The following is a 13,075-nucleotide window of genomic DNA, read 5'->3' on the forward strand; positions in this document are numbered from 1 at the left end:
TTTTCCGGAAAAGCAGCCTGCCAATGTAGACACTCCTTTTCCGGAAAAACTGAAAACAGAACAGTATTCCGTTTTAAGCATTTCCGGAAATTCATGCCAGTGTAGACACAGCCCTGGAGAGGGAGAAATTGCTTTTGCAGGGAGGCAGTTATTCCCAGTCTCTCTTAAAACCCTGCTGCTGCTCTGCCTTTTAAATGTGTTAAGATCATTTAAAGAGCAGAGGCATAGCGGAGGGCACTGTTTCCTCTAAGCTGTGGGGAAGCTTCACAGGTGATTTATCAGCCCTGCCCAGTCAGAGGCTCAGGCCTCGGCTTTCAAGCCGGCTTTCCCGAGCACCAGCTCCTGCCCCCGTTTGCTGCCTCTCTTTGGTAGAGGCAGCAAGGCGGGGGAGCTACTAGTTGGCTCACTACTCAGCTACTCGATAAGCATATGCTTATCTGGTAGTCGTCTAGTCTCTTACACCCCTAGCTCTGCAGTCTGTTTTTGAAGGGGTATTTGTTGTTGTTTTAAGGATGGTGACTTTTAAATCTAAGGGTGTGTCTAGACTACAGGGTTTTGTCGACAAAAGTGGACTTTTGTCGACAAAACTATACCTGCGTCCACACTACCGCTGAGTTCTGTCGACAGAACTCAGCAGTTTTGTCGACGCTGGTAAACCTCATTTTACGAGGCATAACGCCTTCTGTCGACAGAGTTTCTGTCGACAGAAGGTGTTATTGCATGTAAACTGTCCTTTGCATCTACACTACCATGTTGACAAAGCAGCTTGCTTTGTCGACAGAACTCAATGTAGTCTAGACGCTCTTTGTCGACAGAAGTTTTGTCGACAGTATCTGTCGACAAAACTTCTGTTGACAGAAGCCTGTAGTCTAGACCTACCCTGAGTGTCCAGAGACTGAAGTGTTCTTTTACTGGTTTTTGTATGTTGCCATTCTTGATGACCGATCTGGGTCCCTTTCTTCTTTTGTGTAGGGACTGCCTGGTTTGGCCAATGTGCATGGCAGAGGGACATTGCTGGCACATGATGGCATATATCACATTAGTAGCTGTGCAGGTGGCATGGCTGATATAATTAGGTCCTTTGATGGTGTCGCTTGAGTAGATATATGAGCAGAATTGGCAAAGGGTTTTGTTGCAGGGATTGGTTCCTGGGTTAGTGTGTTATGAAAAACGTTCTTCAGATCTACATCATGAATGACTTGGAACTTGGACGGGAGAGTGCTTCCCATGTTGCAAAAGGTATTGGATGTCGTGTTCAACACAGTTGTCTTTATCATGACCTCCAAACATTCCCCATTTGTTAGCCTCCAGTGAAGGTAATGGTAAAACACCTTTGTTCAAGTGTTTTAACTTAAGATCATACCAAAAAAAGGTACTTTTGTGGTGCTTTATTTGTCCAAATCTTCCTTTGATGGACACTTGAGCAACGTCAAGGAGCTAACCAAAAAGCCCTCCCTTTTGAGTTCTTCTTTCCATCACCTCATCTCTGCCCTCGTAACCAAGTGGTTCTTGTAATGAATATGTGTTTCCTTAAAGCAGGCCCGCAGGGCAAAGGAGGCAGTTGCCCCATGGCTCAGTGATTCAAAAGAACTTGGGGCTCCCGGCTGCTGCTACTACAGGAGCAGCAACAGCCGGAGCTCTGGGCCCTTTATATTTATTCCAGAGGACCCTCTCCACACCCCCTTCCCCTGCTGCCCTGGCAGCTCTCAGGGGTGGCTGAGAGGTGAGTGGGGGGAGAGCCAGCATGCTGCCCCCTGCACGGTACGGAGGGCTAACTGCTCCAGCCCTGCTCCTTCTGCCCATGGCTCCATCTCTTCTGGGAGCGCAGAGCTGCCCCACGCAAACTTTGCCTAGGGGCCCAGCAAATCTGTCAGCCCCCCACCTTGAACACAGGTGGAAAACTTAGGAATTGAACCATTTCTTGGACAGCAACCTTCTATTTTCCCTTTTTGTCACCAACAGCAAAAGCAGCACCCCGAACTTGGCGCTCCCCAAACCCAGCACTCCAGGCAGTTGCCTAGGTTGCCAGTCCCTCAATCTGGCCCGACTGTGCAGTAATTAGAATGGCTTTTGAACATACAAGGGTTGCATTTTGGCCTCAAAGGTGCTGTGTAACTTAATGGGAACGTGCCCTTTGACTAAAGCAGAAGCAGCATCTAAGAAGGGAAATAAGTTCAAGATGGAAGGAAATAAAACAATGGCATAGTAAGTGGTTCTGTTTCCTGTTGGGCCATGGTAGGAAAGGCCCTTTTCCGTTATATATTGAAAAGACCATCCTTATCCTGAGGATACCAAGGGGATAGCATTATAGTATTTAATTCATGTTCTACATTGTACGTGGGTAAAAGGAAGAGAAACAGATTTTTGAAAGCAATTAACCTTTTCATTGTGGTAGCATTTAGTTGTTAAGAGGTCAGGACCCTGCTGGCCTAGGTCCTATGTAAATGGGGTAATAACTATTGCTACACATTGGATAGAAGAGACAAATGAGTAGGGATGTGAAAGAGTAGTCATAGCTTATCAGGTAGTCGAGTTAAGTACCAACCCCGCACTTTGCCTCTAGATCTGCTCTCTCCAATATTTTAGTCTGGAACTAAAGCTCATTTATCTCACTTTATTTAAAGGTGCAAACATTTTAGTCATGGTACAAAAGTATTCATTAAACTGTTGTTCAGTAACTACTTATTTTTAACTCTAGTTCCCTCACACACCTCCCCCATTCCCTCAAAAACTCACCAAAGTTGTTTATGCCCCTACTCTCTGGCCCATTAGTCTGATTATTATGGGCTTTGAGTGTGACAACTGGAAACAAGTTCCAAGAATTGATCAAGTATACAGAAAGAGGCTGCTTTATGTGCAAACTGTATTGGTACAACGGTGTGTGTTAGGGGTGTGGATTTATACCAACAGTTACACGTGTACAATAACTAATGTGGCTTCAGTTAGAGTGATGATAAAGTATTGTATTCAAGAACAGTGTATTTCCTTTTTTCATAAGTAGCAGTGCGCATCCTTCAGCAAGTCCCTTATGTGCCCTTAAGAGGTAAAGAATTTACTGAGTGGGCTTTATGGCAGCCATGAACATGACTGAAGAGACCCACCTCAGAGACAAGCTCTGCTGCATGTCACATTTCAAGGTAATGTTTCAACACTTTGGGCTCTGCCTTCTGGAAGCTCTTTTCTCTTTACTTGAGCTGGGCTGTTTCCTCTTGAGATTCCAGAGATATTTTTTAAGCTCTTGGTTCCAAAGGCTGTGGTCTCAAGCATCATATGTAACTGCATTCACAAGGGTGCCTGTGAGTGGTTTAATTACGTAGCATACAGTAGTGGTTCTTTCGGCTGGTGGGATGAATGTGGCCCAGTTACCGCACAGCTGCGGCTCCCTGCTACCCAGTGAGGTGGGTGGGATCCAGGCTGCCTCTGCACCCAGCATGCTAGCCAGCTCCACAGGGTCATGAGTCCAGATTTGGGGGCTGCCAGACGGCCCTGTGGGATCAGGAGTCTGGGGCTCACAACTGGCCCCAGGGAGTTCGGGTCTCCCAGCCAGCCCCATGAGGTTGAGGGTTACGATCTGCCAGGCATCCTGCAAAGTGAGGGTATGGAGCTGTCATTGGGCCCCAAGAGTATAGTGTAGGAAAAACTTGTAGGAATGTGCTACTTAGGGTGCACTGAGCATGCTCGCATATACTGAGCATGCTCACTATCATTTGCTGAAGCTATTGCCCTTCGTCCTGCCCTTATCAGCCATAAGATTCTACTTACTGCTTTGTACAGGGGTTAAAAAGTAGCAAAGGGGGCAAACTGGCCAGGTCTGAGCAGGGAATGAAAACTGTTTTTTTGCGGTGGGAGTGCCAAGCAGCTGGAGGCAGGATTAGGGTAGGGCCTGAGAGGCAAAATCAAGGAAGGGGGCAGAGGGTGGGAAATTAGGTGAGGGACAGAGGGGGTAACAGTTACTCCAATGGACTGACACAGCAGTGTTTGCAAAAACAGCAGGGAAGAAGGGCTTTTTTTTTTATTCCCCCCCCCCTCCGCCCCCCAAGACAGAACCTCTCTACATGGGCTTCCCAGGACTGAGTTCTTAAAGGTATGGGCGTCCAAATGCCTCGTGTGCATCTCCTCTGTCTGAGGTAACCTACTGAGGTGCTGCAGGAGATTTAATGCAGTAAAACATTTTACATATACTCCCTCAAAAACAAAGAATCCCTTATTGGTGTATCTGACTGCATAAAATGTCATAGCAGTTCACCAAGTTGTCTTAGCCGCTGCTAGCATTCCCTGAATTTTTAACTGTAAGTTCTTATTTTTAGAGCAGAAGTTTATTCTGTTGGATCATCTGACCCATTCTGACTGAGTTTCTGGCCTGGTTTCAAAACTTTGTTTTCATTCCGTCCACCAATGACTGTATTTTTGCAACTTATTTTCCCTCTCAATCCAACCCTTTGTGATTTTTCTACATACCATTTTGTACAACTTGATTCTCAGGTATTCAAGTGTACTGTCCCCTATAACATCTTTCTCAAAGGAAAAAATCTATTGCAATTCTTGCTGAAAATTAGAACTGCCATAATGGGTAAGACCAATAGTCCATCTAGTGCGATATCCTAGCTTCTCATGGGCTGTGTCCAGACTCAGGGGTTTTTTCGAAAAAAGTAGCCTTTTTTCGAAAAAACATTACCTGCGTCTAGACTGCAGCTGTGTTCTTTCGAAATTAAATCGAAAGAACGCAGCTTTTCTTTTGACGGCGGTAAACCTCATTTCACGAGGAAGAACGCCTTTTTTCGAAAGTGCTCTTTCGAAAAAAGGCGTTCTTGAATGCCAACAGGGCTTTTTAGAAAGAGAGCATCCAGACTCACTCGCTGCTTTCTTTCGAAAAGGCGGCTTGCTTTTTCGAAAGTACTGCTTGCAGTCTAGATGCTCTTTTTCGAAAGAGGCTTTTTCGAAAGATACTTTCGAAAAAGCCTCTTTCGAAAGAGGCTTGCAGTCTAGACATAGCCATAGGGACTAATGCCAGGGACTTCTAAGGGAACAGAACAGGCAATCAAGTGAGTGAACCATCCCCAGGTCCACTCCTAGCATCTGGTAGACAGAAGATGGTTTAGGGACACAGTGCAGTAGAAAGGGCCAGTGTCAACACTTTACCTGACAGGTGCTAGTTCCCCAGGCTGCCCTGGGCCCCATGAGGCCTCTCAAAGCATTGGACATGAGACAACTTCCCCAAAAAATCCAATGGACAGGACAGCTCTGCCTAGGGAATTACAGACCAGTCAGTTTACTTTGTGTACTTGGAAAGATAATACAGCAAATAATTAAGCAATCAATTTATAAACATCTGGAAGAAAGTAAGGTGATAATTAACAATCAGCATGGATTTGCCAAGAACAAATTGTGTCAAACCAACCTGATAGTTTTCTTTGACAGGGTAAGATGTCTTGAGGATAGGGTGGAAATGGTCAACATGGCATATATTGACTTTAATATCATTTTTGATAGTGTCTCACATGACCTCATAAACTAGGGAAATACAGCCTAGATGGAGATGATATAAGGTGGGTACATAACTGGTTGGATAACTGTTTCCAGAGAGTTGTCCTGTGGCACCTTAGAGATTAACCGAGATATATAGAATCATCAGCTTTCGTGGGCAAAATCCACTTCTTCAGCTTAACTGGAGTGGAAATAATACACACACAGTAGACGTAGCTGTCAATTGTAGACCCTGTGTTAATGAGGCTAATGAAGTGGGCAGGATGTGTCCTATAGTTTTTGGTGTGGAAATGCAGATGTTAAAGGTAAGAGAAATTGCCTTTGTGATGTGCTACCAGTTAGTGTCTTTGTTCAAGCCCAGGGTAAAAGTGTCAAATCTGTAGATGAATTCCAGTTCTGCAGGCTCTCTCTTTAATTGGATAGTGAAATTCTTTTGTTAAAGAATGGCTACTTTCAAATCTTTTAAATGATTGAGTGTCCAGGTAGATAAAATGTTCCCCTATGGGTTTATGTGTTTTACCATTTTTTATGTCTGATTTGTATCCCATTTATCCTTTGTCGTAGAGACTGTCCAGTTTGGCCAACATACATGGCTTGCTGGCACTTAATGGTATATATTAGGAGATGTGCAGTTGTATGATTTATGTTGTGGCTTATGTGGCTAGCTCCTGTGATGGTGCCGTTTGTATAGATATGTGGACAGAATTGCCAATGGGTTTTGTTGCAGGGGTAGGTTCCTGGGTGAATGTATCTGAGGTGTGATGTGTATGAAATAAACAGGGTGAAATTCAGTAAGGACAAAGGCCAAGTACTCCACTGAGGGAGGAAGAATGAGTTCCACACATGTAAAATAGGAAATGGCTTCCTAGGAAGGAGCACTGCAGAAGGGGACCTGCGGATCACAGTGGATAAGCTAAATATGGTTCAAAAGTGAACAGGGCTGCAAAAAATCAAACATCATTCTGGGATGTACTAGCAGGAGTGTTATAAGCAACACACAAGAAATCATTCTTTTGCTCTACTCTGCGCTGATTAGGCCTCAGATGGAGTATTGGGCTCAGTTCTTGGCACCACATTTCAGGAAAGATGCGAAGTGACAGTGGGCAGGTGTGGATTGGTAGAGTGCTCTGGTAAGAACTGGCCACTGGTACTGGCCTGCGCACAGACCATTTTCGCTCCCTGCCAGGAGGGTCTGGCATCACTGCTGTGGCCAGGCTGGCCTCACTATGAGGTGAACTGAGGCAGCTGCCTCAGGTGCCAGACTGAGGGGGAAAGGTGCCACTAGGACCCAGAGTGTAGAAAATTGTCTGCTGCTGGTGCATATGTATTCTCTCTGCAGTACCGTGAGAGGAGTAGAACAGGAAGAAGGCAGAATTGAGACCTTACAAAGTTTTGGCTCAAGAGAGGGGGCAGGGGGTGTCATTTGAGCTCCCCGCCTCAGGTGCTAAAATGTTGTGGGCCGGCCCTGGCTGTAGCAGCAAAGTTAGTGCTGCCAGATCCTACTGACCAGGGGTGCTGACGGGATGGTAGAGCAATAGAGGCAGCTGCTCTGGGGGGGAAAGTGGCAATTTAAAAGAACATGAGGCTCTCACCTGATGTCAATGGCTTGGGGTGGGTCTGCCTCCACCCATGTTCCTTCTGCTTTTCTGCACTCCAATCCTTTGCTAAGGATTCTGGGCCAGTGCACCAATAAGTCCTGGTATCTACTTTCATCCCTGGGGGAGATGTGGACAAATTTGGGAAGGTCCAGAAAGTTCTAGAAAACACAACCTGTGCAGGGAGACGGAAACATGAAAACCCTTTTCAAATATATTGTTGTAGCAAGAAGGTGGATTGGTTCTTCTTAACCTCTGAGGACACTATCAGAGGGGTAGCCGTGTTAGTCTGAATCTGCAAAAGCGACGAGGAGTCCTGTGGCACCTTATAGTTAGTCTATAAGGTGCCACAGGACTCCTCGTCGCTTCTGAGGACAGTGTTATGCTTATAAGAAGCACATGGGATCTTTATAGGGGAAAAGGCAATATGCTGCCTTTCTTAAGAATACAATAGTAAAACAGTTAGCATCTGCTTACATAGACTCTCTCACACAGTCCGACCAATCAATGTTATATTGACCATGGACCATGTCTTTCTGGTGGACAACCAGTTCGATCACTGATAGGAGTAGGGCTTTATTGGTCCATACCAAGGCTCCTGTCTTGGCAAGGTGTACCCCAAAATTATGGCAAAACAGCTCCTTTTTATAGCAGTTCTCCCTCACTGGGGATCAGTACTTTTTGCACTGTCCTGCTGTAATTAATCACTGTTTGATGAGATCTTATTTTCTTAAATTGTTCTTCTCCCTATCACAACTGTCTTACCTCCACAGGTGGTTGCTTATCTTGTAGTATTGTCAATCTGCCCTTCCGCAGTCTCCTGGCGCTTTTGCGTCGGTCCTGGGCATCTCCCTACAACATCTGGTCTGGTGATGGCCTTCCCGGTCTATCACTCCTGACCCACATCCCTCATTCACGCGCACACAACAGCATTGATTTCTTTGTTTACCTAGCCCCACTATGAATATTTAAGCAAATGACAATTCAACCAATCATCGTCCTTAATTTCACAATTCTAACTGCAAAATGACAACTCTAAGAATCTGTTCCTGCCTTGGAGTCAGCTGGAGACACAATATTTGGCTGGTGCGCGGCAGCGGACCCTGGCCCCACGGCTGCGCCTGAAGCTACATTGGGGGGACTGGGCTACAGGGGCCCAAGAAGCCAGGGCTTTCAATTGCCCCGGGAGCGCAGGGGAGAGGCTGGGAGCGCAGGGGAGAGGCTGGCGGCGCCAGGGAGCCTGGCCGGGCCGCTTGGCGCTCGCCCCCGATCCCGCAGAGCCTGGCTGGGCGGCCCGAGGCCCGGGGGAGGGGCTGGGGCTAGGACAGGGGCGGGGGCACCTGGGCGGCCCGGCCCCCAGCGCCCCTCCCCGGCCGGTTTCCGGTGCGCTGCGCCGGCCTCCTCCCTCCGCTCCCTTCCCCGTGCGGCGCCGGCTGCGCCCAGCCCTGCTCCAGGTGGGATGGGGCGGGCGGGGGCAGGGTTGCTCGGTGCCCCCCCCAGTTGGTGCTTGTTGTGGGGTTGCTGCTTGCTGCGGGGGGGGGGGGGGTTGTTTGCTCTGTGTCCCCCCCCCCCCGATTAGGTGCTAGCTCCGGGGGGGGGGGGGGTTGCACTGTGTATCCCTTCCCTGGGGTTACTGCTTGCTGGGGGGCGGGGTGTTTGCTCTGTGTCCCCCCCCCCGATTAGGTGCTAGCTCCGGGGGGGGGGGGGTTGCACTGTGTATCCCTTCCCTGGGGTTACTGCTTGCTGGGGGGGGGGGTGTTTGCTCTGTGTCCCCCCCCATTAGGTGCTTGCTCCGGGGGGGTTGTTGCTTGCTGGGGTGTGTGTGTGTTTGCTCTGTGTCTCCTCCCCGGGGTTGCTGCTTGCTTGGGGGGAGAGGGGGTTGTTTGCTCTGTGTCACCTCCCCCCCACCCCGAGTAGGTGCTTGCTCGGGGGGTTGCACTGTGTATCCCCTCCCTGGGGTTGCTGCTTCAGGGGTTGCTGCTTGCTCCGGGGGGGGGGGGTGTTTGCTCTTGTGTCCCCTCCCTGGGGTTGCTGCTTTCTCCCGGGGGGGGGGGGGGTTTGCTCTGTGTCCCCTCCCTGGGTTTGGTGCCTTTTGCTAGGGGTGGGGACTGTTCGGTGCTCCCCAGGGCTGGTGCCTGCTGCTCAGGGCGCTGCTTGGTGCCCCCTATCCTGGTCTGGTGCCTGTTGCTGGTAGGGGTTGCTCTGTGTCCCTTCCCTGGCATTGGTGCCTGCTGTTGGGGAGGGGGCTGCTTCATCCCCATCCTCTATCTGGCTGGTGTCTGGGGAGGGGGAGGGCACAGGGTAGTTGATTTGGTGCATTTGTTCTCTTTCTTCCCCCCTCACCCTTCACTGGGTGCTGCCTGTTGGGAGGCCAGGCTGGGTGCTCTCCCACCCTCTCCCCTTCCCGCCTGCTGGCCAGATGCTCAGGCTTTGTACATGCTTATTGGAGGAGGAAATGGCTGGATGTCGGGGTCCAGTCATTAGCATCCTCCCCCACCCCGAGTTTGGGGAGTTTGTTACTGAAATTACATTCTACTAGCTACTGTGTATTTGTAGGGGCTGTGTTATCTACTGTTCCCTTCTGCACTAATCACTGATTGTTCTCAGTTACGGAGCTCTCTGTGTTATCCAGTTGGGCTGTGCCGAGCATTAATTCTCATAGCTAGCTCCAAATTAAACCTGGAGCCCCTTCAGAGGCAAAGCTGGAGAATCCTCTTCCATTCTCCCTGTGCCACAGCGACATGGCGTGGCCTGCCATGGTGTCAAAGAAGGGGCTATAAATGGCCTTCCATGTCATTGTTCAGCCCAGCTTTGGTTTGAGGGTGTAAACCTTGCCTCAGGTAAAAGCAGCAGCTAGCATGACAGGCTATTTGAATTTCCTCTGCCTCCAGGTTTGTGGTGTTTGAGAGGAAGGAAGTACTATTTTGCACACACTGGCTTCCCATTACTTTATTAAATGTCAAATTTGTCCTAAGGGCAGTTCTGTTCTGTGAGCATCAAAGTCACTTGGTACCTTGCAAAACTGGCCACCTGTACTTTAGTTCAGCACATGTAACCTGTACTCAATGAAAGGCTCCATAAATTTATAGTACGTATGCGTTTATCTGGCTGAAAAGACTCCCTTAGTTTGCCTGGAGCCCTGCTAAGCACATTTTCCATCTCTGATATTTTGAACTTAGCAACAGGTCATTTCAAAGTTCCGTTCTTGTTGTCTCGTCTGGTTACATAGTCCCAAACCCTTCTGAGCTGAAAGTCCAGCTTCATTTTTAAGAGCAGCATTTAATTTTGCCTCACAGGAAACTAATTTCCTTGTTACAGAACGTAGCTGCCCAGATGTAAGTACTTGCCATCTAGGTTTTGTCATTCATTTGCGAGCAGGAGTTACTGTGGTTGCAGGGGCAAATTCCAGGGTTGGAATTGAATGTCCCTAAAAATTTAGTTGCGTTGATCTATTGGCGACTTGTGACGTAGAAAAGGGCGTTCTGGTTAAAGAGTTAATCTGAGATATAGATAATAGGAAGCTGGTTTTGTGTTTGAATATCTCTGAGGTGGAAAAGGGTAGTCATGGTAACACTGACTTTTGATTTGGTCTTCTAAAGAGTTTTCGATAGCCATGATAAAGGGAAAGATTCAGTGGTGGGCAAATACTGGTACTCGAGCCGGATCCAGTCCAGTTAGCCCTTGATGGGCCCCCCCCACACTTTATTTACCTGCACCTCTGTGGGTAAGGGCGATCGCAGTTCCTATTGGCCATGGATTTCTGTTCCTGGCCAATAGGAGCTGTGGGAAGTGGTGTCCCAGTCCGTACTGCTTCCTGCTGCTCCCATTGGCCAGGAATGGCGATCCGTGGCCAATGGGAGCTGTGATCGCTGGTACCTATGGAAAGGTAAGTAAATATAGAAGCAGCAACCAAAGGCTAACCCTCAGGAACAGCTGTTGTTTTATTGCCCACCCTGGCCTAACTGAAAGTTTGTCAGCATTGGTTAGACTCAGAGGTGTTGGGGAATGCAACGTTTAAAGCTATAGATTGGACTTGTGTACACAACTTTAACAGCTATAGTTGTTAAATGATTATTAAAAATGTACTCACAATTCTGCTTATTGTATTGAATATTCTCGAGGTATGGGACTTTGTATGTGAGATTTTCTCATGCAAAATGTGTTCATTTCTTTCCTGTAGGTTTATATGGCTAGAAAATCTGGAGCAGTTCTCCTTGAATATAGAGGTAAGTCTGACTGTACTGTAGGAATATTGCTAATAGGCTTTATGCCTTGGATACATTTATTTTAAGACCTGGGGAGATCATCATATCATTCAACCTGACTGCATAGTGTGGGCCATATAATTTCTTCCAACTACTCCTGTTTTGAGCCCAGTGACTTGTGTGACCATTAAAGTATATTTTCTAGAAAGGCATCCAGTCTTGATTTGAAAAGTGTATTTATGTCTATTACATGTACTCCTTGGGGGGAAAAAAATGTAGTGTTAATGAAACATAACCATGCTGATGTGTTCAGAAACTTAGATGCCATATGGTGATTGTATGTATGGCCATTCAACTTCCTGATGCATTTCTCCTGTGCAAATAAACAGTCTGTATTTTCCAATGTCCTCCCTATTTTTTTTTCAGGTTTATTTATAATCTTAATAAAATGTAGGCGGTTTTGTAAAGCAAGTTTTTCCTACAGTCTAGATACAATATAGTTTATGTCTGGTTTTCTTCTTTGGACTCTCAGGGTCCCATAGGACATGGTGAAAGACAACACACCCATTTCACATGGAACTTGAGTTGGTAATGCCTAATAACTCTTCATGACTAATGATTCATACTTCAGACAATCCAGAGACTGTACAAACCAATTTTAGTGCAAGTTTGCCTTGCCTAGGGAAAAGCTACATGATCCAAAAAAACATACTCAAAGAATATGAGTTAATTTGACAGAATATTGACTAATAGGTATGTTATGTTACTGTCTCTCCTTTTTAACTGCAGGATTAGTTGGCTGCCATGCTAATGTTCCTTGTATTTGGAGTGCTGCTTCAAGAAATCCTGGCTAATGTCCAAGAGGAAAAGCTTATTGAAATACAAAATATTGCAGAAGTGCCGTTATATAGCTACAAAAGTATCAATATACCAGAAGAACATATTCCATACTTTCTGCACAACAATCAGCATATTGCCACAGTCTGTAAGCAGGACTCTCTTTGCCCATATAAAGTAGGTATTTCTTTGTTGACTCAAATGTAATTTTGGATTTTGGGGTTGCTTATTCTTAGAATCATAGAAGTTAAAGACAGCAATAAGTTGGTCTGCTTCCCAGTAAGTTGATCATCTCTGGGCTTAGAACTGCTCTTCTTTAAAGCTACTAAGCAATGCTCTTTACTGACTTCTGTGCTGTCACAAGAATGATAAGGGAAAAAATGGGATGTGATATGCAAAGAGTATTTTGTTATTTACCATGATGGTCAGTACCCTCTTGTACACTATTATAACCTTTGGTTATAAGTATGCCTTCTGAGGTGTCATTTGAAAACTCATATCTCACCGTCAATATTACTGTGATAAAATGTGTGTGGCAACATTGTCAAGTTGTAAGATTCTGCTCTATGGTGTTAAGATCTCTTTCAAGTCTTGGAAGTGAGCAGACCAGTTACTTATACAAAAGGGCAAGCCGACACCTCAGTCATATGTAAGCAAGGCCAAATGACCCATCACCTGCTTAAGTGGCTATTCATTGTCAGGAAAATGGACATGGGTGAAAAATCTACAAAGAAACAGCTTGGGGTTCCCTGTCTCACAGACTTTCTCTTGAGCCTCAGCAGGAGACCCTTCTCTAAAACCTATAAGGGAGGGCAGATGCCCCAAATAATTCTTCCTCTCCCTGCCCAGAGCTTCGATGTTACCTGAATAGCAAAGTAGGCAGCATGGACTTGAGGGGTGAGAGGGGAGAAGGTATGGAGTGGGATGGGGGGTAGGTTCAGACTGAAAAAGAAA

General features: G+C 46.8%; 1 protein-coding gene and 1 long non-coding RNA gene across 6 annotated transcripts in view; one reads left to right on the forward strand and one right to left on the reverse strand.

Annotated features, from left to right (window-relative positions):
* Window positions 1-2,552: 2,552 nt before the first annotated feature.
* On the reverse strand, window positions 2,553-8,314 carry LOC142830909 (uncharacterized). The gene is made up of 3 exons (XR_012906446.2): window positions 7,845-8,314; window positions 7,077-7,254; window positions 2,553-3,583 (listed from the first exon to the last, which is right to left on the reverse strand). It is a non-coding gene; the product is annotated as an uncharacterized LOC142830909 (long non-coding RNA).
* Window positions 8,315-8,422: 108 nt separating this feature from the next.
* The window catches only part of EOGT (EGF domain specific O-linked N-acetylglucosamine transferase), a 67,017-nt gene continuing 62,364 nt past the window's right edge, over window positions 8,423-13,075 (forward strand). For all 5 annotated transcript variants that reach the window (XR_012906444.2, XM_075938561.2, XM_075938563.2 and 2 more), the window contains exons 1-3: window positions 8,423-8,533; window positions 11,260-11,305; window positions 12,074-12,298. Coding sequence is in view for 4 of the 5 variants with exons in the window: in XM_075938561.2 (XP_075794676.2) it covers window positions 12,089-12,298 (210 nt within the window). In the remaining variant the exon portion in view is untranslated. The remainder of the gene's footprint in view (window positions 8,534-11,259; window positions 11,306-12,073; window positions 12,299-13,075) is intronic.

The sequence above is a fragment of the Pelodiscus sinensis genome, chromosome 11, assembly GCF_052426305.1.
Source record: "Pelodiscus sinensis isolate ZL-2025 chromosome 11, ASM5242630v1, whole genome shotgun sequence".
In the NCBI taxonomy this organism is placed as follows: Eukaryota; Metazoa; Chordata; order Testudines; family Trionychidae; genus Pelodiscus; species Pelodiscus sinensis.